The 26,508-nt window shown below is 42.8% G+C and overlaps 3 protein-coding genes across 4 annotated transcripts; 2 read left to right on the plus strand and 1 right to left on the minus strand.

The window, feature by feature from the left end:
- The first annotated feature begins 33 nt into the window (after positions 1–33).
- Positions 34–5,271, plus strand: LOC135504669 (adhesion G protein-coupled receptor G3-like). Its single transcript, XM_064923439.1, has 12 exons — positions 34–195; positions 705–768; positions 1,154–1,244; positions 1,429–1,563; positions 1,824–1,952; positions 2,122–2,176; positions 2,361–2,452; positions 2,991–3,109; positions 3,361–3,641; positions 3,745–3,844; positions 3,949–4,229; positions 4,340–5,271. Exons 1-12 carry the CDS (start codon positions 135–137, stop codon positions 4,447–4,449), a joined length of 1,518 nt encoding a protein of 505 aa, XP_064779511.1. The 5' UTR covers positions 34–134; the 3' UTR covers positions 4,450–5,271.
- Positions 5,264–9,750, plus strand: slc7a6os (solute carrier family 7 member 6 opposite strand). Of its 2 annotated transcripts, XM_064923475.1 has the most exons (6): positions 5,264–5,418; positions 6,164–6,269; positions 7,555–7,863; positions 8,077–8,283; positions 9,025–9,157; positions 9,295–9,750. In XM_064923475.1, the coding sequence occupies exons 1-6, from the start codon at positions 5,369–5,371 to the stop codon at positions 9,402–9,404; spliced, it is 915 nt and encodes a 304-aa protein (XP_064779547.1). In that variant the 5' UTR covers positions 5,264–5,368; the 3' UTR covers positions 9,405–9,750. The 2 variants fall into 2 exon arrangements, with proteins under 2 accessions (XP_064779547.1, XP_064779538.1); XM_064923466.1 differs by lacking the exons at positions 5,264–5,418; positions 6,164–6,269 and adding an exon at positions 6,583–6,865.
- A 641-nt stretch (positions 9,751–10,391) lies between these two features.
- LOC135504676 (Y+L amino acid transporter 2-like) lies at positions 10,392–26,129 on the minus strand. Its single transcript, XM_064923453.1, has 10 exons — positions 25,897–26,129; positions 17,090–17,664; positions 16,341–16,466; positions 16,076–16,220; positions 15,458–15,581; positions 14,939–15,042; positions 12,509–12,605; positions 12,094–12,243; positions 11,756–11,939; positions 10,392–11,582 (listed from the first exon to the last, which is right to left on the minus strand). Exons 2-10 carry the CDS (start codon positions 17,589–17,591, stop codon positions 11,515–11,517), a joined length of 1,500 nt encoding a protein of 499 aa, XP_064779525.1. The 5' UTR covers positions 17,592–17,664; positions 25,897–26,129; the 3' UTR covers positions 10,392–11,514.
- Between the last annotated feature and the right edge of the window lie 379 nt (positions 26,130–26,508).

Here is a 26,508-nt window from a genome sequence, read left to right on the forward strand (position 1 = left end):
ATAAATATGTCCAACCCCCTCCCTATTTGTGGGGATGATATGAAATCAGGAAACATCAACACACAAGCAAAGATCAACAAAGAAGACAGACCATTAACCCATCGGCGGTCACAGACTGAAAAAGGGAGAGCGTGATGAAGATCCGTGATTTAATTCTCATATTTATATGCATCCCTGCAACCCTGAGTACCAATGGTAAGCTCCTGTTTTGTTTCTATGTGTTGATCAAGTGTTAAAATGGATGGCATGTGTGGATGAGTATAGGTCAAGGTTATGTAAACATGTTTGGACATTCATGGACATCAGTGAAAATGAGTTGACCAGTTAAATATTAAAGTGCATTACTTATATCTGGGGTGGACAACCCTGGCCTGGAGAGCTGTCATATTCAAATAAGATACCTAATCAAGGTCTGTTAAATATACATGATTAGTTCAACCAGGTGTGTCTCAACTGAGCTGAAAAAAAGTTTGCACTCATTGTGGCTCTCGAGGACCAGGGTTTGCCACCCCTGATTAATGCGGTCCCCACTGAGTTTTTGTCACCCGCATTGGCTTTAGTGCAAGAGTGCCTACAGTAGTTTTTCATCTGGTTGTTTTGATGTGGATGTCTTGAAATTAAGCATTGGTACCTTGTATGGATTTTAGTCGTTTTCAGAGTGATACATGCACCATAATGGCTAACCTTATCGATAACGTTTCCAGACCATCTTCCAGACTGTAAAGATGCTCTTGAAGATTGCCTTCACCAAGAAGTGCCATGGACCAGGTACTCCAATAAAAGCCCTGCACCTATCATCCCCCATTGTAAGGGGATTTTAACTTATCATGGATATTACAAAGAAAGTCAGTACCTGTTTATCATTTTAGCTACACAGTTAAACATCTAGCTAGTCCATATGGGAATGTCCATTAGGGTAACATTTTTGTTATTTAGAGCTCTCATCCAGAGCAACTTACACTCGTGAGTGCATAGAGATTTGTACTTTTACATACTGGTGGTCCCCTGTGGGAAACAAACCCACAACCCTGGCGTTCCAAGCACCTTGCTCTACCAACTGAGCCACACGGGATTTGATAACCATGTATGAGATTGATTAAGTTGAATATAAGAAAGGGGTCAAATCGTGTAAGATGATTTGTGTTTTTGGTAGATGTTATGAGGATAGAATTACAAGATGCATTCAAAAGGGCAGACTGCACATCCCAAACTTCTACAGATGGTCTGTCAACGCATCCAATCAGGTGAGATCATGAATTCATTGCTGTTGATCTCACAACCTTCTGGTTCAGTCATATGTACAGGGGTGCAGCAACAAAGACTTCAGATACAGCCTTATCTCTTTACTGTTGCATATTGCAATTTTTGCTATTTCCGATGGATGTGTTGCACTCAAAATGTAAATGTCCGTTAATATTTCCACCATAGGCAGAAGCGGGCACGGATTCTGGACACAGAGTGCACTTCCCTGCACATGCCCTCCAGAGAAGCAAGAGGAGCGACTCTCATACCACTGACTATGTGCACATTACTATGGCTGTACTCAACAGCTCTCTATTCAAGGTTGGTAACTGACTCATAGGCCATTCTTAGTTTTAGCTGAAACCAACCAATGGTAACGGACAAAATCGTATCACTGCTACCATATCAGGTATGCAATTATCACTACAGTAAAACATTGAATATATGATTTAGTATCGTGAATTCGTTAAATACAGATGTTTCCCTTGAGGAAGGATTTTATGAAAGTAAAAGGCACATTTGAGCTCTCTGAATGACATTTGCTCCTCTGTTACTGCACTTTCTTCCAATGTCGCCAACAGCTCGGTCTAGTTCGAGGCTATAGATCAGGGGAGGTCCTAAGGCAGTCTGTGCTGGCTGTGAGGGTGGGGGACCACGGTGTGAGTGACCTTGACCAGCCTGTCAGAATCGCCTTCAGAAACACAAATGTGGTGGGTGAATGGATAAACTGTGGAATGGAGGCTACTTGAACTTTAGACACCTATTGGACGAATAAGACTGTGACTGTGCATCTCTAAAACAAATATTAATCTTGTCTATACTTCAACGAAGTAGTGATACATTTTACACACTGTGTGTTTTACGTTGCCTTTGTTTCAGACAGAGAGAGGGACTTGTGTTTTCTGGAAGGACTCAGAAAATAATAATGGCGAAGGTAGGGTTATGACTTGACTCATCTTTTAGTGGTTGAAACACTGCTGTGGACTACCACATTATTTTCCTGTGTGTGTGTGTGTGTGTGTGTGTGTGTGTGTGTGTGTGTGTGTGTGTGTGTGTGTGTGTGTGTGTGTGTGTGTGTGTGTGTGTGGTTGTGACATTTGTGGCTTTTCTGTCTGCAGGGGATTGGAGCTCAGAGGGTTGTAACACCACCCTCATTCACGGAGAGTTTGTGTGCAGCTGCAACCATCTCAGCTTCTTTGCTGTGCTTGTGGTAAATACGTGCTACAGTTGTTTAAATAGATGATTACTTTAATTATTTGAATGACTCTATACAAAGCATAGCTGTGTAAAACATGCAAAGACTGATATAGAAGTCTTCAAAACACTCACTTTAAAGGGATACTTCACCCAAATTACAAAATGTCATAATGATTTCCTTACTCTATAAGCAGTTCTTCGACAAGGTATTACTGCAGTCCATGCTTTGATTGGTTAACCTGGCCATGTTTCCCAAATGCTAATGTTTTAGCATTTTTGGCATAAATCCAATGCAAGGCAATGATACAGATATTATCATATTTTGCACTTCATGTCCAAATCATATATAAGTAAGTTAATTGTGCTGTGCAATCAATAGTAGATACTTTAGAATAATTTGGACATGAAGTGCAAAAAATGATAAAAGGTACCATTGACTTGCATTGGATTTGTACCACCAATGCCAAAACGTTAATTTAATTTAATTTTTGTATGGTCAGTCCTAGCTGGTAACATACTCTTAATTCCTTGTGCTATTTTCCCACTGACAGAACTCAAAGTTGTCGGTAGACCCTGTGAATGCCGCCAACCTAGGCTACATCTCCTACATTGGTTCATCATTCTCTGTGGTTTTCACAACAGTAAGCCTTGTCATGTACACATGTCTTAGGTAAGCATTCTCTCTTCCTTAAAAATAAACCGAGTAGTTAAACCATCCACCATGCAGCTACACAATAGTAGACATTCATAAACGTATGTGTCAGAAATATCAAGCAATAAAATTCAAAGTAGAGGTAAGCAAGAGAACTCACATTAGCCCTTTTAATATGTCCACAGACTGATCACAGAAATAGAGCATAAATGGTATACATTATATAAACATCTCTGTGGGCCTGAGCCTCTTGTTTTCTGTCCCCATAGGAAGAGGAGTTCTGAACAGTCAATAGGTATTCATGTGCATCTGACAGGAGCGCTCCTGTTTCTGCACCTCTCCTACCTCTTGAGCGAGTGGTGGGTGTGGCATGAGGCTGATGGGGCTGAGGGACGTGTCTGTCTGGCCTTTGGGTTGATGCTGCACTGGGCTCTCCTGTCTACCTTCACCTGGTTGGCCATTGAAGGATTCCATCTCTACATGCTGTTAGTCCGCGTCTTCAACGTCTATGTCAGGAAATACCTGCTCAAACTGAGCTTGTTTGGATGGGGTGAGATCACAAGTTCCACTCATAAGTCTTTTTATTTTCTTTGACAGTTGAGTGATATTCTGCACCATACAATGTATAGTCTAAAAGCAGTCTTTGATTCCAGGCATACCCACTGTGACTGTGGTGGCCTGTGGTTTCTCAGGAGTCTACGGAAGACATAGCTTCTACATGAAGGGGGCCAATAATGGCTCATCAACAGACATGTGAGGTTCAATTCACGGTATTTTGTGACAGAAAGTTAATATTTAAATAAATATATAGCCATGAAAACAAACAAAGGTTCAAATGGACTCTTGTCTAACTGCAGATGTTGGATAAGCAGTGCTACAGACAGCCCTGGAGTGGTAGTCAGCTACGTAACAGTGAGTGGATACTTGGGCCTGGTCTTCCTCTTCAACACAGCCATGCTAGGTGTGGTGGTGGTGAAACTTTGGGGGCAGAGAGGGAAGGGTAGAATGTGGAAGGACTGGGCCACGCTCCTGGGGCTCAGCTGTGTGCTAGGAGTACCATGGGGGCTGGCGTTCTGCACCTACGGCCCCCTTTCTCTCCCTGGACTGTACCTCTTCAGTATATTCAACTGCTTCCAGGGTCAGTATCCTATCACACACAACCTCTCTAAGGAAAGATATACGTATGATTGACTGCTTTAAATCTGAGTGATCGCTGAGTGATTTGTGACTTTTCAATCCCTCCTACAGGTGTCTTCTTGTTCCTGTGGTTTCTTGCCCTTTTCCATAAGGGCCGCCCAGAGCGCTCCTCTGTGAAAGACTCTTCCAGTCAAAAGATGATGGAGACAAACCTCAACTGATACCTGCAACACATTCTAGCATACCTTTAGTAGTGTTTGCAGACCAAGTCCCATTTTACCCATGCATACAATGAGTTTAAACCAGATGTGAAAGTCTAATTAATTTCTTCCCGGTACAGACCTCTTATACCGAGAAATAAAATGTATGACCTTTTATTATGGCATAAACACACCCAGTCATGATGTTTTCATCTGATTGTCAAACAAGGGCTCCTTTACTAGGCTACTCGCGCATGTTCACTCACTCGCAATATATTTCCAGCCTCCAAACAGTGGTGAATGGAAAGAGACAGCTGTTACACAAATCACCAAAACGTGTCATGACATTTGGCATTTGGCATTAGGCCAGAATGTCCACTGCTTTCTGCGTGTATCTCGGTGTCGGCCACTCATCTCTGCCTTGGCATAATTTCAGTGTTTCTTTTCGTCGAAACACATTACATTTTGGAGTATATGCCTGCCACCTGTTTTCATGTCCATTTGCAAAATGCTCCTGACTCTGACATGCGGTAATGATAAAACATAGTATAATAGTTTTGAATTAATTTTTAAAACATTTTGTTTTAAATGATTGTGATAGGCTCATATTTTACCGGTACAGCGTACCCCCACCATTTATTTTGTGGACGCCAGACCGTACCACTTTACTTTCACCCCTGGTGTAAACATGACATTTATGATATGACACATAAAGTGTGACACATGGAGCAAATAGCCATTAGCACACAGCCTATCTATTGGATAAAATGGTGTTGTGGTGTTAATCAGATAATTGAATAATTGAATGTTTTCTTATTGTTTCATTAAAATAATTTACCAACACTATCTAACCTATGATTCAGCCTTTTCCCCAACGGTTTAATGATACATAGAATGTCACTTTGAACTTTAATGTAATGTAATTTATTGTAGCAAGAGCATGGTGAACGGAGAGATGTGGTTATGGACAGCAAGGAAGAAGGAGAAGAGGTGAGTATAGTGGAAAGATGTGTGTTGAGGAAGAATGGCGCCAAGTATAAACCATATTCTGCTGTCTCTGATGGCTCAGAAATGGAACCTGACGTGAGTGAGAATGAATTACCTGTGGTGGCAGGTGTGTTGAAGACCTCCGAGCCCGGGCCTCACCCCGATGGTCATGCAAAGGATGATTCTGGCCAAGTGGGAGTGACATTTTGGCCCAGTGGGAGTGACATGTCTGTATTTCATCTGTCCAGAGAGAGTGGGTGCTTATTTTATTATTATTATTTATTTCACCTTTAATTAACTAGGTAGGCTAGTTGAGAACAAGTTCTCATTTACAACTGTGACCTGCCAAGATAAAGCAAAGCAGTGCGACACAAACAACAACACAGATTTACACATGGAATAAACAAACATACAGTGAATAATACAAGAAAAAGTCTATATACAGTGTGTGCAAATGAGGTAGGATGAGGGAGGTAAGGCAATAAATAGGCCATAGTGGTGAAATAATTACAATATAGCAATTAAACACTGGAGTGATATATGTGCAGAAGATGAGTGTGCAAGTAGAGATACTGGGGTGCAAAGGAGCAAAATAAATCAAATAAATAACAGTATGGGGATGAGGTAGTTGGATGGGCTATTTACAGATGGGCTATGTACAGGTGCAGTGATCTGTGCGCTGCTCTGACAGCTGGTGCTTAATGCTAGTGAGGGAAATATGAGTCTCCAGCTTCAGTGATTTTTGAAGTTCATTCCAGTTATTGGCAGCAGAGAACTGGAAGGAAAGGCAGCCGAAGGAGGAATTGGCGTTGGGGGTGACCAGTGAAATATACCTGCTGGAGTGCTTGCTACAGGTGGGTGCTGCTATGGTGACCAGTGAGCTGAGATAGGGTGAAGCTTTACCTAGCAAAGACGTACAGCCTACTGTAGCATACCATGTTATATAATAAATATGTTGCTGGAGTCATTGCAAATCAATTTGTGCCACTTGTGTAGCCTACCTGGAGCTGACAAACAGATTGAATCAGTGGTGAAAAAAAGTAAGTCACCCAAAAGTCATACTTGAGTAAAAGTAAAGATAGAAAAATTATACTCCAGTCTAGTAGGTGGCGGTAATGCAACATTTATTGGATGCCAACCGCCGTTCAACCTTATAGAAGAAGATACAATAGTGGAAAAATAAGAAGAACCCTGCCTCCTCTTTCACAAGTGCGACTATAGCTAGCTAGTTACGGTAGCGACAGCTGGAGCAGTAGCAATGGATCCAAGCACCACTATTCTCCGGGTGAAAAGAAAGAGAGGAACTGACCCTGCCGATGCTTTGCTACTTGCCTGTAAACGTATTCGACCAGAGACCACATCACAGACCGCTGGGGAATCTGTGCCTGAGCCGGATGGTACAGAGGTTGAGAATTCGGTCTTCAAACTCGTGGCGACCGTAGCGTCACAGGTATGGGCCGCTGTCAAACCACGGTGTCTCGTGGGCGCTGGACACAGTCTGCTGGTGCTGCGCAAGACAATAGAGTCTGCTGTTTAGCTAACTAACTATGGTTAGCTTATCAGCTGGTTAACGAACGTTATGTTTATTACTAGTTAGCTATCTAAATTAGATTTTCTCTCCAGCTCAAGTCATCCTTACTTAGCAAACTGGCTAGCTCGCTTTGTGTTGCTTAGCAGGCTAGCCAACGTTAGCTGGCTAACAACACAGATAGCTATCGTTAGCTAGCTAGCCAGCCAGCCTACGTTCTAGATAACGTTAACTTCACAGCACCATTATCTGGTGTACCTGCCTTTTTGTATTCATGCCATTTCAAGACCATGGGACAATATTAATTTGTATAGCTATCTAGCTATGAGGACATAATCCTTCGCAACACCTGTTGTTTGGGTAGAAAATAACTTTTGTTCGCAGATTACTTGTGTGGTCATGGTCCTGAAAGTCAGACAGTCATGTCTAGGTAGCAAATTTCTATGACCTACTACTTCTACATTGTTTTATTTTCAATGTTAATGTGTTCTTAGCACTCAAACAGTTCTGTTAATTTAGTGAATCTTTTAATGTAATGCACTGCCAGTCTTATTAGTCTCTCAACCCTCTTTGTTAGGATAACTGTTTCCCAACTTTGTCACTATTCTCAGGATGCCCCGGTCCAGACACATGTTCGTGAAGCACTGACCCGCCCCCGCATGGCCCACGCCCTGCGCCCCTCCGCAGGCAGCTCCCAGAGGATTGTGGGAGATCTACGGAGCACTAAGTGGAGCACCAGGCAGGAGGAGCGATACAGGATCCTCTCCAGCCATCGAGCAGGGCTGCCTGCAGAACAGCCCCCCTCAACGCAGCCAGAGCCCACAGAGGAGGAGCCAGGCAAAAATGCCTGGAGCCTGGGTGAAGTTCAGGTGTTTGACATTATCCAGGAAGATGGGGACCAGGACAAAGCTTCTAGCAAGGTAAGTGTGAGCCGGGCTCCCTAATGTTTAGCTAGAGCTGGGGAAACGTTCTTAAAACCAGGATATCCTATGTGAACGTATCAGTGTCAACAGTTTCCATATGATGAATTCAGTTGATCCAGATTGTAGCTTACCTGCCACTGACATACAGGCCTAATATTTGGATGGCTTGAATATGATGCTTATTGTGCGACTGCACTCTGTGTTTCCCAGTTGCTGACCCCTGACCCAGAGACTATCCTGTGTAACTCGATGAAGATGATCCGCGAGAAGCTGAGTGTGTCTGGAGAGGGTGTGGGTGTTGAGCATCGTGAACGGGAGGACGACTACGTGTATGACCTTTACTACCAGGAAACAGTCACAGCAGGCTGGATCCAGGACATCCTGTCCGTCAGGCCCTACTCAGACGAGGGAGAGTTGGTAGGGATCAGAACACAATACTCAAATGCAATGCAATGCACATTCATGATACAAGTATGACCATTCACAGCCATGCAGATAACTTAGCCTAACACATAGACCAATCTCAATTGTACCCTCCTAATTGGTTTGGTGAACCGCTGTGGTATCTGACTAATCTTGTCTTCCAGCCGACTCTTTCTCTTCCAAACTCTGGTTTCACAGTGCCTCAGAAAGGGACTTGAATGGAGCCTATGGCAGGATTGGGAAGAAGTTCAGCTGGATTTCATTAGCTGATCTGTCAAAATTCAAAAGGCACTCGCACATCTGAGCAATGTCTTTGCAGGTGCATGGCAACAGTTGAACAAGATGAAGGAAACCGCACACCGCTCTTTAGCTGATCTGTCACCATCTAGCAGAACCCCAATGTAGAGGGGAGGTTCTGAGGGATTTCAAAGCGCAAGAAGTAAAAGTGATTTTAGCCTAAACAAGGAAGGGAAAGTTTTCAAACTGTGCCCAAACTCCGACTCATTTGGGCTTCCCAAAACTATGATTGCAGTTATAACTTTAAAAAAATTCTAATAGAGATGTAGCATGCTCTCGCCTCGATTTTAACCCATGCCACTTTCAAATGCAAGGCCCACTTTGTTGCACTGTGTTTCCAGGCTCTATATGCGGTAGCAATTGAGCCTGGGATGAGGTTAGTATCTGAATAACATAAAATGGTGCAGGAGGGATAACCTCGATGTCTTGGTTTTCCAGGTGCCTGACTTGGTGGTGAATGAGGAAGAAGTGTATGAGGACGAGGATGATGAGAATGAAGAGGGGAACTGGAGGAATGACTACCCAGATGAAGATGGTGAGGATGGCAGCGATAGAGAGGAGCGCTATGGAGGTAGGCTAGTACTTTTTATTTTTTTCATTGTACAAACTTCACAAAAGCTTCACGCAATGATTATCAAAGCTCCCGTATTCAGGATAGTTGTTACTAGTTTCTCTCCGGAACCTAATTTTGCCGTTCTCATGCTGAAGGCTACTGGGAAGAGGAGCACTCGTACAGTCGGCGATCCTGGGACCGGTACCAAAGCGAGGTGATGCAAGAATTGGATGATGACGATGGAGACAAGGATGACTCCGACTGATCTCAAACTTCGAGTATTGGTGGATGTGTTTGAGTGTCCTTTTTTACTGTGCAAGTGTTGGTGTGAATTTGTGAGATGTGTCGCACAACCGTGGTATACTTTGTGTGCTTCTTGTTAAATTTGTATGTTGGTGAGATGGTTTGGACTGCGTGTTTGCCTTTTGTGCATGTTAGTATGTACATGTAAGCGTATGGTAGTGAATCATTGTGTGTTAATGTTTGGGTCTACATTCCCTGTCACATGGAGATTGTACTCTTGAAGTGTGAGTGACGTTTGAAAGATTAACTCTGAATCCCTTTTGTAAATATGTAGATGTGTATAAAATAAAGCTTTCAAAATAAATGTGCATTTATTGCTGTAATGAATTAAAATTAGATAACCATCAAATCTCCCATGGGGCATTTTGTGAAGTTAGTTGGCTCAGTCATGTTTGCCAGCTGTCATTCCCCAGAAGAAAATATACTGAAGTTCAGTGGCTTCATTGAGTATTGGCCAAGGAGATCCTTTGCATGTGTTTAATTCACTGCTGCTGCCCCAATAAACCCATCAAGTGATCCCAAACTGTTGGTAAAGCTGACATGACCTCATGAGTAACCCTCCAAAGATCATGTTGACATTTGCCATTGCTGAGATTGCATGGCATTTAGTTGGGGCTGTTGCACATTTTCCAAAGCAATACAGAGAAGAATGTCTGGGTGGGATTTGTTTTTCAGGTTAATGAATATTTTATAATTTGACAGAGGTCCAGCCCCATTACAGAAAATGTGTGTGCCTGGACAAATACTGTGGATAGTTTGCATAATTGAATACTACATTAACCTTGAGGTCAATCAGCAGTTCACAGAAAAATTGGCACCTGATAACTGAAGTTTTCCAGAGGAGGGCTGAAAAAAAACACTGAACTAAAGGACAGTAGAGCTGTGGTGAACCACATTTGTTCCCCTTTTCCAAAAATCATCCATAACTCAAAAGCTCCACGAAAACACAGACCGTAGCAATACATTTTAATATTTATAAAAATCAGTCTGTTTGCATGTCCCTTTGGCATATGCAGTGTACAAAACATTAGGAACAACTTCCTGATGTTGAGTTGCATCCCCTTTGGCCCTCAGAACAGCCTCAAGATGTTGAAAGCATTCCACAGGGATGCTGGCCCATGTTGACTCCAATGCTTCTCACGTTTGGGTGGTGGACCATTCTTGATATACACGGGAAACTGTTGAGCGTGAAAACCCCAGTAGAGTTGCAGTTCTTGACACACTCAAACCGGTGCGCAGGACAGCTACTACCATACACCATTCAAGGGTATTTAAATATTTTGTCTTGCCCATTCACCCTCTAAATGGCACACATCCACAATCCATGTCTCAATTGTCTCAAGGCTTAAAAATCCTTTATCTACACTGATTGAATTGGATTCACCCAGTCAGTCTGTCATGGAAAGAGCAGTTGTTCCTAATGTTTTGTACACTCTGTGTATATGTTTTTGACAGGCACAGCACATTCAAATTCTAAAAATGAAAGTGTACTCTGAGATCATAAAACAAAATTGTCTAGCCTCTCTAGGTAATTCCATCACAAGATACGAGATGTATTGCCATCTTACATGGATCTCCAGCCCCTGAGAAGGGAGAGCCCTCCACAGGCTCTGATGTGGATCTCACCCCCTCAGCTCATACACCAAGCAGGGGACAATGCTATGTCAGGAGATGGGGAGAAGTGAAACTATTGAGTAGTATAATGACATAAGGAGGAGGGGATGTCCTAGAGTACTGATCAGATGACCATGGCTTTCCTTGGGATCTGTCCTGGCCCAATGCTTAACTTCACATGAACCATCAGGCACCAGGTTGGTGACAGTGAAAAGCAACTGGAGTCCCACACTGTCACCTCTCTATACCTGTCTCTGTGTGTAAACGTGTGTATAGTGTCCCAACTTGTAAACTACAGACTAATGTAGTAGTGAGACATTCAGGTAAAATGTATAAATATTCCCTTGTTTTTGCAAAAGAGATGAATTTCCATGAGTTGGTCCCATGTGTCTGGTTGTGAATTGCAGAGGGTGGTGGGTAACATGGTGAGAACCTTGTGTCATGGTTGGGAGTGAGGTTTACCCACTGATGTCCATCTCGGTGAGCACACAGAAACAGGTGAGCTGGGTGAAGCGTGTGAAAGAACCTGGCACAAGAGAAAGAAAGAGTTAAGAGCAAATCGTAAATGACTAAAAGAAAATACTGATTCCACATCTCTCAATGGAATTATTTTAAACTATTATACAAGACAGGAATATAAATCAGTTCTTATTTGAAAACAGGCTGAGGAAAGGGTCTTATTTAGAGAGGGTAACTCACATAGTAACTTCGCAATGTAGGGTGGGCGTTTGGACTCGGGCAAGTGGATGCCCAGGATGTAGACCGGCACTCCTGAGATGGCAATGGCGATGCCAATGAGAGAGTTGATGGTGTCACTGTAGAGTGGCACTGCCACGAGGAACACAGTGCAACAACAGAAGATGATGGGGTACAACAAGGTCAACTGCACACAGGAACACAAGGACAGACATGGAAGGAAGAAGAAGAAAATAACATTTATTGTTGCCTTACATGTAACTACTTATCTTTAGTCTATTAATTGGTAAAGTATGAACATACTGGTTCACGGGTGAGACAGTCGAGTTATCTCATCTCACCTTGAGTGGTCTGGGTCTGTCTGGTTCCTTCCAGCGCAGGTAGATCTGCCCAGCGATAGACAGACCCATAAAGAACCAGTAGCTGAAGCTGTAGTAGTTGATCAGCTGGAAGACATCCTCCACAGTCAGGTATACCAAGGCCATGGCACACTGTGGGCACACAAAAAAAAGACACTGGTCAACAAAGGCAGAATGTATGACTCGCCAACAGGGGGAGACATGGCTCATCAGCATCATCCACACCAGAGTCAGGAAGCTGCACTGGGCATGTCCATCCACCAGGTGTCAGCACTGACAGCAGGATTGCATTGATGTGGACAGTGGAGATTAATCTACTTCGTTTGTTTGGCATAGAAGTTGATGACATTGTTCTAAAATTTGTGATGTAAGTGATGTAAGAAAAGGGGGTGCTTACGTTGAAGAGCAGAGCAGGGACAGGTGTATACCTCTCCGCATGAATAATTGATAAGGCGTCCGGGAGGTGACCTTCACAGGCACCCACGAAGAACAGCCTGCCAACGGCAGAGGTATCACTTAGAGATCGTGCTGAGCGATTAGTGCTTTGTTTGGTCAGTTCAGTTTCAGTTAGATTATTCAATGCACTATGCATTATGTGGGTTGAACAACACAGAATTTAAAAAATCATAAAAGTCCCATGATGATAGTGCCTGCCCATTACTGTTTATCACTTATTAATCATCAGTTATTCACATGATTTTACTTCAATTAAGTATTTCAGTTGTTGTATAAATTACATTTGATGACTTTATTATTTAATTCCAATTCATCACCTCATCTCTATAGAGCTCCTGCCTATGTTGTCTGACAAAATCATATTTTCTTATATTTAACCTTTATTTTAACTAGGTAAGTCTTATTTACAATGACGACCTACCCCAGCCAAACCTAGACGACGCTGGGCCAATTGTGCGCTGCCCTATGGGACTCCCAATCACAGCCAGATGTGATACAGCCTGGATTCGAACCAGGGACTGTAGTGATGCCTCTTGCACTGAGACGCAGTGCCTTAGGCCGCTGCGCCACTCGGGAGCCCAAACTATTTCAATAGTTCTTCAAAGTAAATAAGGCCTACTTTTATGACTGCTGAATACCAACTGTCCATCACTTAGATCATGTATTTTCAGATAGAGATACCTCACGAAGCAACTGCCCTCTATCCCTCTCAATCGCGCTTCTTCTGTCTCTTCTCTCCCTCTCCATGGCTGCCCCACACAAACCAGACAAATAGCCGTGCAATGGATTATGGTCAATGTAGTTAATAATCACGTTTTCTACGTAGAAAATTGGCCTATTGGTAACTACAACTCCCTGCTACATCGCACAGTTCAGGCATGATCTGATTTATGACGAGTGAAACTGCAGCCAACGTGTGCATTGAGAGCTCAAAAAAAGAGAACAAAACTGAATTAAAATAATTTAACAGATGTCGGTCAATTACAAAAATAACATACATTTCGGTTAATCGCTCAGCACTAGCGGCCCCTAGAGTATCTAGACAACATAATGGTAAATCTGTGGCATACAGCATATACAAAAGTATGTGGACACCCCTTCAAATTAGTGGAATTGTCAATTTCAGCCACATCCTTTGCTCACAGGTGTTTAAAATTGCGCACACAGTCATGCAATCTCCATAGAGAAACATTGGCAGTAGAATGGCCTTACTGAAGAGCTCAGTAACTTTCAAATTGGCACAGTCATAGGATGCCATCTTTCCAACAAGTAAATTAGTCAAATTTCTGCCGTGCGAGAGCTGCCCCGGTCAACTGTAAGTGGTGTTATTGTGAAGTGGAAAAGTCTATGAGCAGCAACGGCGAGTGCTGAAGAGTTCCAAACTGCCTCGAAGCAACGTCAGCCAAATAACTGTTCGTCGGGAGCTTCATGAAATGGATTTCCATGGCCAAGCAGCCGCACACACACAAGCGTAAGATCACCATGCACAATGCCGAGTGTTGGCTGTAGTGGTCTAAAGCCCGCCGCCAATGGACTCTAGAGCAGCGGAAACGCGTTCTCTGACAGTCCATCTGACGAATCTGGGTTTGGCAGATGCTAGGAGAACACTACCTACCCGAATGCATAGTGCCAACTTTAAAGTTTGGTGGAGGAGGAATTAATGGTCTGGGTCTTTCATGGTTTGGGCTAGGCCCCTTAGTTCAGTGAAGGAAAATCTTAACGCTAAAGCATACAATGACATTCTAGACGATTCTGTGCTTCCAATTTTGTGGCAACAGTTTGGGGAAGGCCCGATCCTGTTTCAGCATGACAATGCCCCTGTGCACAAAGCGAGGTCCATACAGAAATGGTTTGTCGAGATCGGTGTTGAAGAACTTGACTGGCCTGCACAGAGCCCTGACCTCAACCTCACCCTCACCCAACACATTTGGGATGAATTAAAACACTGACTGCGAGCCAGGGATAATCGACCAACATCAGTGCCCAACCTCACTAATGCTCGTGGCTGAATGGGTACGAGTCCCCGCAGCAATGTTCTAACATCTAGTGGAAAGCCTTCCCAGAAGAGAGGAGGCTGTTATAGCAGCAAAGGGGGGGACCAACTTCATATTAATGCCCATGATTTTGGAATGAGACGTTTGACGAGCAGGTGTCCACATACTTTTGGCAATTTAGTGCACCTCCGTAGCCATTACCAGAAAGTAACTCCAGATGGGTTTTATTATAGAACGTCACTATAAAAACCAGTGGAGCTCAACATAACCAGAGATATAACCAGATGGAACATGGAAATCAAGACCTTAGACTGTACAGCAAGACTATAAAGTTTAGGGCATTGTATGGGAGTGTATGTGTGTGTCACAGGGTTTACCTGGATGCGGCGATAATAGATGCGTTTAGCCCTCCGTAACAGGACAGAGCCACAGCGATGGGGATGGTCCAGCTCATCACTCCCAGAGTGTGGTCTGCAAACGTCTACAGAGAAGATTATTTTTAATTTTAAACACAGAATCTCAAAAACACACTTTTCCAGGGGGCACTTTTACACATTTATAAAGAAAGATCCATATCTAAATGGGAGTCGTTGGACTGCAATTAAACATCCAGACTCTCACTGGGCTGGGCCAGCCGACAGCGTTGCCTGAGGGCGAGCAGACGCTTATAGAATCAAAAGCCAAACAGGCCTAGGAACAGAACATCAACTCAATGTATACATAAATAAAAAGCAAGGGCATTAATCGCCTGGTAATAACTTCAACATGTGGCATGTGGGTTGGCGCTGCATGCAATTTACCTCTCAAACTACATTCCCAGAAATCAGAGCAATAATCTGCTCTTCAACAGCTCTATTCCATGATATAAAAGTGAGAGCTCTTAATTCTGAACTCACCACAGCCACGGCATCACTGGCAAGGATGGCACTCATGTCCAGCACGGCGTAGTAAGCCACGTTAGTCATGATATATATGATCGTGACAATGGGCATGGAGATGGCAATGGACAGGGGCAGGTTCCTATGGAAACAGGGTAAGAGGTCAAACATTATCATTCATACAGTTATACGTCTCTCTCTCTGCTTGGCGTATACTCTTACCGGAGTTGACTAGCTTTAACCTACAGTGCAACATGGTGGTAAGGTTACATGTCAATGGCGTTAATGTGTGAATGTACATACAGTAGGTTCTACTTTGGAATAACAGCCAGCTGCCAGCGATCACTATGGCACTCCATTATCTACCACTGCATTCACACATCCTTGTTACCAAAGCTTCCTCCAATTAGTAACAGAACCCAGTTACCGTTCTAGCACGGTAGGGGAGCAGTTTGTGCTTCAGCCGACCGCTCTGTTGGATTCGTTGTCATGCCAAACTGTCATGTACGACAAAGGAGTTGGCTAAAGCACAAGCAGATCTGTGGCCAGGCTAGTTAATGACTGACTATAGAGGCGGAAATCAAACAGGTCAATAACGGTATGTTTGGTATGTGTTTGTCAGGGTGTCATGAGTACCTCTCTGGGTCCTTGATCTCCTCGGTAACAAAGTTGAGTGTGTCCCAGCCCGAGTAGGAGAACAGGGCAGAGTACAGGGCCAAGGCAATGTCTCCTGGGTCTGTAGAAGAGCCCTGGAACGACGCCTCAAAGTTCACGGTGTATCCTGAGAGGATAATTACTAATTACAATAATTACTATACAACCTCTCATGCAAATGGGATAAACATCTGATATGAAAATGAACCAACAGTAGTGTGTTGGCAGCAGTGTTAGTGTCACTGACCTTGGCATAGTTTCACTATGCCTGTGATGATGACGACGACGAGGGCGAGAACTCTGGCATAAGTGAAGACATCCTGCACCCTGGTGCCCCACTTCACGTAGGCCGAGTTGATGAACGTCAGCAAACCTAGGCCAACCGAAGACAGTGTTCACACAACATCAGCAGACGAGTACTTAGCAGAAGACTGGTAAAGATCAAAGATCAGAGCCAAATTGTTTTACTGTGCTGTGAGACTTTCAATCACACAGTACTCTTTCAATTAGTTACATGTTATGTGTTACAATTTACAGGTCACATGATGAGAGGACTCGAAGCGTCTTAACTTTGAGAATAGTTCTGCCTGCTCAATTGGGCTTCTGTCTGTAAAGATGCATAGTCCAGTGAGTGCACACACATTCATGAAAACAGATTTGGAATCAGTTAAAATGTACACCCTGTAATGCAGGAACAGTATGTACTATTTCTTGGCCCAAATGTTAGCATACCGGTCTGCTGAAGTAGCGAAGGGTTACTGAAAATGGGTATGAGGTAGGAAGGTACTGGAAAACCTAGAGAGCAAGTCCTACTAAGAGCAATTTAAGAGCATTTTTAGTGACTCAACTTAAATTAAACAGTCTGCTAATATTCTATTTTTACAGTGTCTGCATTTCAGAGAGTGTCCTTTGACACTTTGTTTGCCACTTGTGAGAGAAGGATAAAGGAAAAAGTGAGGCAGAGAGGGCGTAAGCGCGTCATAAGTGTTTACTCACATATGCAGGCGGCTGCGATGAGGCGCGAGGCTGAGTAGGGTGGCTCACACGTGGGGAACAGTGGCTGCACCAGGTAGTTAGCGAACGTTATGGCGATGACCGCCTGACTGGTGGGCTCAATGATGAGCAGTGATGTCCACAAGCGAATAAAGGCAATGAATGGACCAAAGGACTCCAGGATATAGGCATAGCTGGCCCCGGACTTGGTGATGGTGGTGCCCAGCTCTGCATAACACAGAGCGCCGACCACTGAGAATATTCCACCGATGGCCCAGATGACCAGCGACAGGCCGTAGGAGGCGCTATAGATGAGCACGCCCTTGGGAGACACAAAGATGCCCGAGCCAATCATGTCGCCCACGATGAGGCTGACTCCATTGAGCAGGGAGATCTCCTTCTTCATCTGCATGCTCTCTTTAGCCTGCTCGGGGGCTATGGCTGAGGTGCCGTCGGGGTGCGAGGGGCTGCCGTTTAGCTTCCTGGTCTCGTCCTGGTTCCCCATGCTGGGGTCCTAGCTGGCTGGCTACTTCTGGGAAAAGGGTCCCCTCTGACTCTGTGCTATCTGCCCTAAGAGACTGGAGACAAGAAAGGAGAAGACAGAATTAGAGATTTGAAAGAGAGAAAGAACTAGCATGGCTAATGCCTCTGAAGCAAATCCCTCTACTCTCCTTCAAGCCCACTCACCGGTGCAGCGGAAACCTCTGCAGCTCTGGGAGGCCCCATCATTGCCCATCATCTCACACCCATGTCTAAACTGTATGAACGTTTTAAATAATTAATTGACAATAACCCTCCTTTTTAATTTCCACATGTAGCAAGCAATTTTACAGTTGCATGGTCTATGACAATGTTTGACAGCCATCGTCGACGGTGACGACATTGTGATGTCACAAACAATGGTGTAGTATATTTGAATTTGACTGCAGGGCGACATGCCAAATGGCCTATTCCCTATTTGCCATAGGCCTAATACAGTTCAATGCATATGTGGTAGTTAGACTATAACATAAGGCAAGAGAACAACATAGATTGTAGAAAGAGCAGAGAACACCAACACAGCCCGAAATGTTAGATAGGCCTATATCATTGGCTGTTTGGGAAAAAGGGCCCTAAACATAGACTACTGTCAATACAAATGTCAGATAGGCCTATATCATTGGCTGTTTGGGAAAAAGGGCCCTACACATAGGCTACTGTCAATACAAATGTCAGATAGGCCTATATCATTGGCTGTTTGGGAAAAAGGGCCCTACACATAGACTACTGTCAATACAAATGTCAGATAGGCCTATATCATTGGCTGTTTGGGAAAAAGGGCCCTACACATAGGCTACTGTGAATACAAATGGCAGTAAACATTACTTTCACAAGTTAAACTTTTAAACAAATATGTATAATATTGTTGAAGCGTTTAGCCTTTTAATGTCCTTATATTGCACAACCGGAAGAAGCTCTCGCAGCAACACTTTCAATAAGCAGAAACAACAACAAAAAAATAGGCTAAATGAATGATGAATCAGTGCATGAATGAATGATGAGTCTGTTTTATATGGCTTACAAATTGTGCATTTGTATAAAAGCCAACAACAATCAGATTAAATAAATTATTATTTAGCCTATAACAATCTTTATAACACTTGAATGAACATTGATTTAGGCTAAACTAAATAGGCCTATTATTCCTTTTGCCTATCGAACTGTAAAAATCATAAATATACAATGAGATAAAACAAATTATTTATAACATTCTTTATAACCTTTAAAAACAAATGGCTTATAACCTTTAAAAACATTGGCTTATGCTAAAAACGAATAAGCCTATTAGGATATGGCTTATGCCTATTGAACTGTACAATCCTATAGGGCTACAAGTTTCAAAATAAATAAAGTAGCCTAAACAAAGTACCAAAAAAACCTACATTTGTGCAAAAAAACTGTGCAAATAAGTCTTTCCAGGTCTATGTCTCTCGATTAAGATGAACCTGGATTTGAATAAAGGCTACATTTAAAATGTAATAAACATGTGCAATGAGGAACCATTAGGTTGAGTTGTTTTTTACCATGTCTTAGGCCCCATAAAAAGTTTCTGGCAAGGAACAACAGCATGTTCACCCAGTGGCGAACTCAGCAGGATGATGAACTTGTAAATACTGTGCTCTGAGTATTTTTCATACAGGAGTAATAAAGGCCTAGTTCAAAACTATATCTGGTGCTTCAGCACCCTCACCACCCCTACTTCCCGCAGCTATGCTGATATGAGTATTTTTATAGACAAGAGAAACTAAGCCCTACCAATTTGAAAATCATGCGGCCTAGACTAGATCAAAAATAACTAGGTGTAAAACTGTTTAGACCTAGCAATGTGTCCTTGATATATCTACAATCTATAGCAAAACATTGCCTTAAATGATAACAAATAAAGTACATTCTTTGGGGCGAACCCTGCAATATAGTTTTCATGCATCTAATTAGCCTATTTCTGAGCCGCGCCAGCGGCTGGCCTCGGCCTCCTCACCTATTTGGTTATGAAGATGGACAAACAAAAGGCAAGACCAAGTGGTGCACAAAAACACCCCCAAGAAAACTTTCTGGGAAAACTAGAAAACAGGAACAAGAAAAAGACAGGAGCAAAGGGAGAACGGGTGGTAGGCTTGACGAACAAAACAAACTGGCAACTGACAAACAGAGAACACAGGTATAAATACACTGGGGATAATGGGGAAGATGGGTGACACCTGGAGGGGGGTGGAGACAAGCACAAAGACAGGTGAAACAGATCAGGGTGTGACAGTCTGTGTGTTGGAGTGTGCCCCTAGCTATCAGTCAATTTAAAAACAACAAGAAAATTGTGGCGGCTGGTTTGCTTAATATAACGAATTTGAAATTGTTTATACTTTTGAAACGTAAGTATATATTAGCAATAACATTTACTTTTGATACTTAAATACTTTAAGGCTTTTACTATAGTGACAGTTCCTCTAGTGAGAGTGCCGACCCTCCTTCTCCTCCTCCTCCTCTCCCAGGAAACCAAGCTGACGACTGCCAAAGACCCAGTGGCGCTCATGAGAGCAGGAGTGTTCTGTGAACACTGATAAGCCTACGAGTGATGAGATGGATTGCCCCAACAGTGTGAAGTCCGAGTTCCAATATGTAATGTAAATAGGCTACCAGCTAAATACTGTATGTCCAGTGGCTTGCGAAAGTATTCACCCCCCTTGGCATTGTTCCCATTTGGTAGCCTTACAAATTGGAAATAAAAAATATTTTTGGGGGGTTCTATAATTTGATTTACACAACATACCTACCACTTTGAAGATTCACATTTTATTTTATTGTGAAACAAACAAGAAATCCGATAACTATTCACCCCCCAAAATCAATACTTTGTAGAGTCACCTTTTGCAGCAATTACAGCTGCAAGTCTCTTGGGTATGTCTCTATAAGCTTGGCATATGTAGCCACTGGGATTTTTACACATTCTTCAAAGCAAAACTGCTCCAGCTCCTTCAAGTTGGATGGGTTCCGCTGGTGTACATCAATCTTTAAGTCATACCACAGATTCCCAATTGGATTTAGGTCTGGTCTTTGACTAGGCCATTCCAAGACATTTAAATGTTTCCCCTTAAACCACTCGAGTGTTGCTTTAGCAGTATGCTTAGGGTCATTGTCCGGCTGGAAGGTGAACCTCCATTCCAATCTCAAATCTCTTGAAGACTAAAACAGGTTTCCCTCAAGAATTTCCCTGTATTTGGCACCATTCCTTCAAGTCTGACCAGTTTCCCAGTCCCTGCCAATGAAAAACATACCCGCAGCATGATGCTACAAACACCATGCTTCACTGTGGGGATGGTATTCTCAGGGTGATGAGAGGTGTTGAGTTTGCACCAGACATAGCATTTGCCTTCATGGCCAAAAGCTCAATTTTATTCTCATCTGACCAGAGTACCTTCTTCCATATGTTTGGGGAGTCTCCCACATGCCTTTTGGCGAACACCAAACGTGTTTGCTTATATTTTTACTTTAACCTCTTGAAACTCTAGGGGCGCTATATCATTTTTGGATAAAAAGACGTGCCCATTTTAAGCGCAATATTTTGTCACAAAAAGATGCTTGACTATGCATATAATTGGTAGCTTTGGAAAGAAAACACTCTGTCGTTTCCAGAACTGCAAAGATATTTTCTGTGCGTGCCCTATAACGTGAGCTTCAGGCAAAACCAAGATGAGACGGCATCCAGGAAATGAGCAGGATTTTTGAGGCTCTGTTTTCCATTGTCTCCTTATATGGCTGTGAATGCGAGAGGAGTAAGTCTGCCCTTTCTGTCGTTTCCCCAAGGTGTCTGCAGCATTGTGACGTATTTGTAGGCATATCATTGGAAGATTGACCATAAGAGACCACATTTACCAGGTGTCCGCCCGGTGTCCTGCGCCGAAATTGGTGCGCAAAAGTCAGCTGCAAGTATTTTTCCACAGAATTCAGAGAAGAATGCAGGCTTCCACGAACGATATATCAATGAAGAGATATGTGAAAAAACACCTTCAGGATTGATTCCAAACAACGTTTGCCATGTTTCGGTCGATATTATGGAGTTAATTCGGAAAAAGTTTGACGTTGTAGGTGACTGAATTTTCGGTTCGTTTCGGTAGCCAAATGTGATGTACAAAACGGAGCGATTTCTCCTACACACAGACGCTTTCAGGAAAAACTGCGCATTTGCTATGTAACTGAGAGTCTCCTCATTGAAAACATCCGAAGCTCTTCAAAGGTAAATGATTTTATTTATTTGGTTATCTGGTTTTTGTGAAAATGTTGCGTGCTAAATGCTACTCAAAATGCTAAGCTAGCTTAGCATACTCTTACACAAATTAGTCAATTGCTATGGTTCAAAAGCATATTTTGAAAATCTGAGATGACAGTGTTGTTAAGAAAAGGCTAAGCTTGAGAGTAGGCGCATTATTTTCATTTTATTTGCGATTTTCAGAAATCGTTAACGTTGCGTTATGCTAATGAGCCTGAGGCTTTAGTCACGATCCCGGATCCGGGATGGGGAGTTTCATTAAGCAATAGCTTTTTTTCTGGACAGTCTTCCGTAAAGCCCAGCTCTGGAGTATACGGCTTAAAGTGGTCCTATGGACAGATACTCCAATCTCCGCTGTGGAGCTTTTCAGCTCCTTCAGGGTTATCTTTGGTCTCTTTTTTGCTTCTCTGATTAATGCCCTCCTTGCCTGGTCTGTGTGTTTTGGTGGGTGGCCCTCTCTTGGCAGGTTTGTTGTGGTGCCATATTATTTTCATTTTTTAATAATGGATTGAATGGTGCTCTGTGGGATGTTCAAAGTTTCGGATATTCTTTTATAACCCAACCCTGATCTGTACTTCTCCACAACTTTGTCCCTGACCTGTTTGGAGAGCTTCTTGGTCTTCATGGTGCCGCTTGCTTGGTGGTGCCCCTGGCTTAGTGGTGGTGCCCCTTGCTTAGTGGTGTTGCAGACTCTGGGGCCTTTCTGAACAGTTGTATATATACTGAGATCATGTGACACTTAAATAAAGTCTACCTGTGTGCAATCTAACAAATTCTGTGAACCTGAAGGTAATAGGTTGCACCAGATCTTATTTAGGGTCTTCATAGCAAAGGGGGTGAATACATATGCACGCACCACATTTTCCATTTTGATTTTTAGATTTTTATTGTTTGAAACAAGTTATTTTTTTCATTTCACTTCACCAATTTGTGTATGGCCATTAAATGAAATCCAAATAAAAATCAATTTAAAATTACAGGTTGTAATGCAACAAAATAGGAAAAATGCCAAGGGGGTGAATAATTTTGCAAGGGCTGGACTGCATAGTCTGTATAATGAAACAATCCCTAGTAAGCTATTGTTTTGATGGAGGACTGATAGTATTTTTATTTATTTTTTATTTTTAGGGTGTAAATCAGCTTTCAATAGTGCAGATAGTTTGTTGATCCCCCTGACTTGCTTGGGCCAAGAAACACGAGCAATGGGCATTAAACCGGTGGAGATCTGTTCATTGGTCTGATGAGTCCAAATTGAGATTTTTGGTTCCAACCGCCATGTCTTTGTGAGACGCAAAGTAGTTGAACGGATGATCTCTGCATGTGTGATTCCCACCGTGAAGCTTGGTGGAGGAGGTGTGATGGCGTGGGGTGCTTTGCTGGTGACACTGTCTATGATTTATTTAGAATTCAAGACACACTTAACCAGCATGGCTATCACAGCATTCTGCAGCGATACGCCATCCCATCTGGTTTGCCTCTGGCTTGTGTGTGGCTGATCGGCCATGGAAACCCATTTCATGAAGCTCCTGACAAACAGTTCTTGTGCTGATGTTGCTTCCTGGGGCAGTTTGGAATTAGGTAGTGAATGTTGCAACTGAGGAAAGACGATTTTGGTTGACTTATAGTTGATCGGGGCAGCTCTATCAGGGCAGAAATGTGACGAACTGACTAGGATAAGAGAAGTAAGGTAAGATAGGATGTGCAGAAGATGCATGTGCAAGTAGAGATACTGGGATGCAAAGGAGCAAGATAAGTAAATAAATACAGTATGGGGATGAGGTAGATTGGATGGGCTGTTTACAGATGAGCTATGCACAGGTGCAGTGATGTGTGAGCTGCTCGGACAGCTGGTGCTTAAAGCTAGTGAGGGAGGTAAGAGTCTCCAGCTTCAGAGATTTATGCAGTTTGTTACAGTCATTGGCAGCAGAGAACTGGAAGGAGAGGCGACCAAAAGAAGAATTGGCTTTGGGGGTAACCAGTGAGATATACCTGCTGGAGCGTGTGCTATGGTGGGTGCTGCTATGGTGACCAGTGAGCAGAGACTTGTAGATGACCTGGAGCCTGGGGGTTGGCGACGAGTATGAAGCGAGAGCGTACAGGTCACAGTGGTGGGTAGAATATGGGGCTTTGGTGAGAAAACGGATGGCACTGTGATAGACTACATCCAATTTGTTGAGTAGAGTGTTGGAGGCTATTTTGTAAATGACGTCGCCGAAGTCAAGGATCGGTAGGATGGCCAGTTTTACGAGGGTATGTTTGGCAGCATGAGGGAAGGATGCTTTGTTGCGAAATAGGAAGCCGATTCTAGATTTAATTTTGGATTGGAGATGTTTAATGTGAGTCTGGAAGGAGAGTTTACAGTCTAACCAGACACCTAGGTATTTGTAGTTGTCCACATATTCTAAGTCAGAACCATCCAAAGTAGTGATGCTGGACGGGCGGGCAGATGCGGGCAGCGATCATTTGAAGAGCGTGCATTTAGTTTAACTTGCATTTAAGAGTAGTTGGAGGCCACGGAAGGAGAGTTGTATGGCATTGAAGCTCATCTGGAGGTTAGTTAACACAGTGACCAAAGAAGGGCCAGAGGTATACAGAATGGTATCGTCTGAGTAAAGGTGGATCAAAGAATCACCAGCAGCAAGAGCGACATCACTGATGTATACAGAGAAGAGAGTCGGCAAGAGAATTGAACCCTGTGGCACCCCTATAGAGACTGCCAGAGGTCCGGACAACAGTCCCTCCGATTTGACATACTGAACTCTATCGGAGAAGTAGTTGGTGAACCAAGCGAGGCAATCATTTTAGAAACCAAGGCTGTTGAGTCTGCCAATAAGAATGTTGTAATTGACAGAGTAGAAAGCCTTATCCAGGTCGATGAATACGGCTGCACAGCGCAAAACTTTACACATAGGTATGCACGGTACCTTTGACATCGGTTTTTAACATCGGCGTTAAACTAGACATCGACAACGATGTTGGCATTTTTAGCTAATATCGGCTGATTCCGATATGTTCACCGATATATCTTGCATCCCTAGATGACAACCAATGAATTCTAAGTGGTTTAAATGGGCTTTCTCCATTCTGATTGTTTTATACTCAACCCCAAACTAGAACAAAACTGACAGTAAACTAGTCCAATTTGTCCAACTTTTCATTTATTTAGCACTGTATCATAGACTGTATTTTTTTTAAACAACGGTACGTGGATCCAGTATACATTAAAAGACTATATATTGCCCAGCCTTACCACCATACTCACAAGGTCTCTACACAAAGGAAAGTAATGACTTATGACTACGAGTCTTTTAAATTACCAGCCTTTCGTTTTCAGTAAAAGGATCATTCTGGGGTATGGCTTATCAAAATCTCTCAAACCACGTAGACATAAATCATGCATCTGACCAATGTTCCCTCAAAAGAAATTAGGCCCTGAGCAAATTTCTGGTCTGCTGACCACAAACTTGAACATTGTGAAAATTTAGTGCAACTTCTGCCGCGCATTTACTGTTAACACTGAGGATGGATCCACTTTAAGTTAGTTTTAACAGTAGACTGCTGTGGCTATTTGTTCATAACGTAGGCCTACCAACCATCCAACCACCAAAAACAATAGAGAAAAATGCATCCCATAACATTTTAACATGGAAATAGCTGTTCTATCATTCAGCCTACAGTAGCAGCAAATTGTTACACAACCCCCAATGGATTTTGAGTAAGCACTGTCACAACCAACCCCGTTCTCCCCTACAGGGAAATCGAGGATTTGAATTTTTAGCCTAAATTAGATTGATTTTGGTCTGTTTCTAAAACAATATTGACATTATGTTTACTGTAATGTTCAGTAAAACATACAGTAAAAACCTTTGCAAACGCAAGGGACCAGTCATTTTTCCCATCTTCTTTCCAGGAAATAACAACATGGCAGGTAGGCTGTGAATCGGGCATTTACACCAACTAGTGAAATTAGTAGTAACCGCTACATTTTTGTATCGGCTATTTGTCTTACCTTGTTCTTGTTTTCTGTTTATCGCTCTTGACGACCTGCCAAGATGTGTGGCTGCGGCATCCCCACTGAGCACACAGCAGAGATCAATTATCATTGTCACGTAACAGCGGCAATAAACGATCACACGAATGGATACGGTCTCTCAAATACAGTATATTGGAAAACTTGTATGATTCACTATTTATTTTATTCACTATTTACTTTATATATATATATATATATATGTATATATATATATATATATACTTTGTGTTCACCGTTTATTTGTTTGATTTACAACTGCACTGGACCAAGAAACAAAATGAAACCGATTTTTCACTTCAACGTAAAATAATTACCTGGAATCAATTATTCAGAATTCAAATCAAATGGATTTGGTTGGAGGTAAGTGAAGTGATTGTCGTTTACGGTGTAATTTCGCATCTGTGGAAATTTGCAGGTGCTTTCGGGGTGAAAAAAAAGCCATTCAACCACTTTTGAAGCGAGAAAAAACCCACTGGGCACAGATGACAATTAGTCTATTCCACATTGGTTCAACGTAATTTCATTGAAATGACGAGGAAACATTGATACAACAAGTGTGTGCCCAGTGGGCTATATATTTGAGCGCAA

The sequence above is a fragment of the Oncorhynchus masou genome, chromosome 2 (genome assembly GCF_036934945.1).
Source record: "Oncorhynchus masou masou isolate Uvic2021 chromosome 2, UVic_Omas_1.1, whole genome shotgun sequence".
Classification (NCBI taxonomy): Eukaryota; Metazoa; Chordata; class Actinopteri; order Salmoniformes; family Salmonidae; genus Oncorhynchus; species Oncorhynchus masou.

Excerpts from the sequence above, each read along its gene's own strand:
- LOC135504669 (XM_064923439.1), top strand. The coding sequence starts at position 135 with ATGAAGATCCGTGATTTAATTCTCATATTTATATGCATCCCTGCAACC. Across the intron at positions 769-1,153 it reads CAAGAAGTGCCATGGACCAG|ATGTTATGAGGATAGAATTA; the intron begins GTACTCCAATAA and ends TGTTTTTGGTAG. Across the intron at positions 1,564-1,823 it reads TCAACAGCTCTCTATTCAAG|CTCGGTCTAGTTCGAGGCTA; the intron begins GTTGGTAACTGA and ends TGTCGCCAACAG.
- slc7a6os (XM_064923466.1), top strand. The coding sequence starts at position 6,674 with ATGGATCCAAGCACCACTATTCTCCGGGTGAAAAGAAAGAGAGGAACT. Across the intron at positions 7,864-8,076 it reads AGGACAAAGCTTCTAGCAAG|TTGCTGACCCCTGACCCAGA; the intron begins GTAAGTGTGAGC and ends TGTGTTTCCCAG. Across the intron at positions 9,158-9,294 it reads TAGAGAGGAGCGCTATGGAG|GCTACTGGGAAGAGGAGCAC; the intron begins GTAGGCTAGTAC and ends CTCATGCTGAAG.
- LOC135504676 (XM_064923453.1), bottom strand. The coding sequence starts at position 17,591 with ATGGGGAACCAGGACGAGACCAGGAAGCTAAACGGCAGCCCCTCGCAC. Across the intron at positions 16,221-16,340 it reads CATAGTGAAACTATGCCAAG|GATACACCGTGAACTTTGAG; the intron begins GTCAGTGACACT and ends TTATCCTCTCAG. Across the intron at positions 12,244-12,508 it reads TCCCTGCTCTGCTCTTCAAC|TGTGCCATGGCCTTGGTATA; the intron begins GTAAGCACCCCC and ends GTGTGCCCACAG.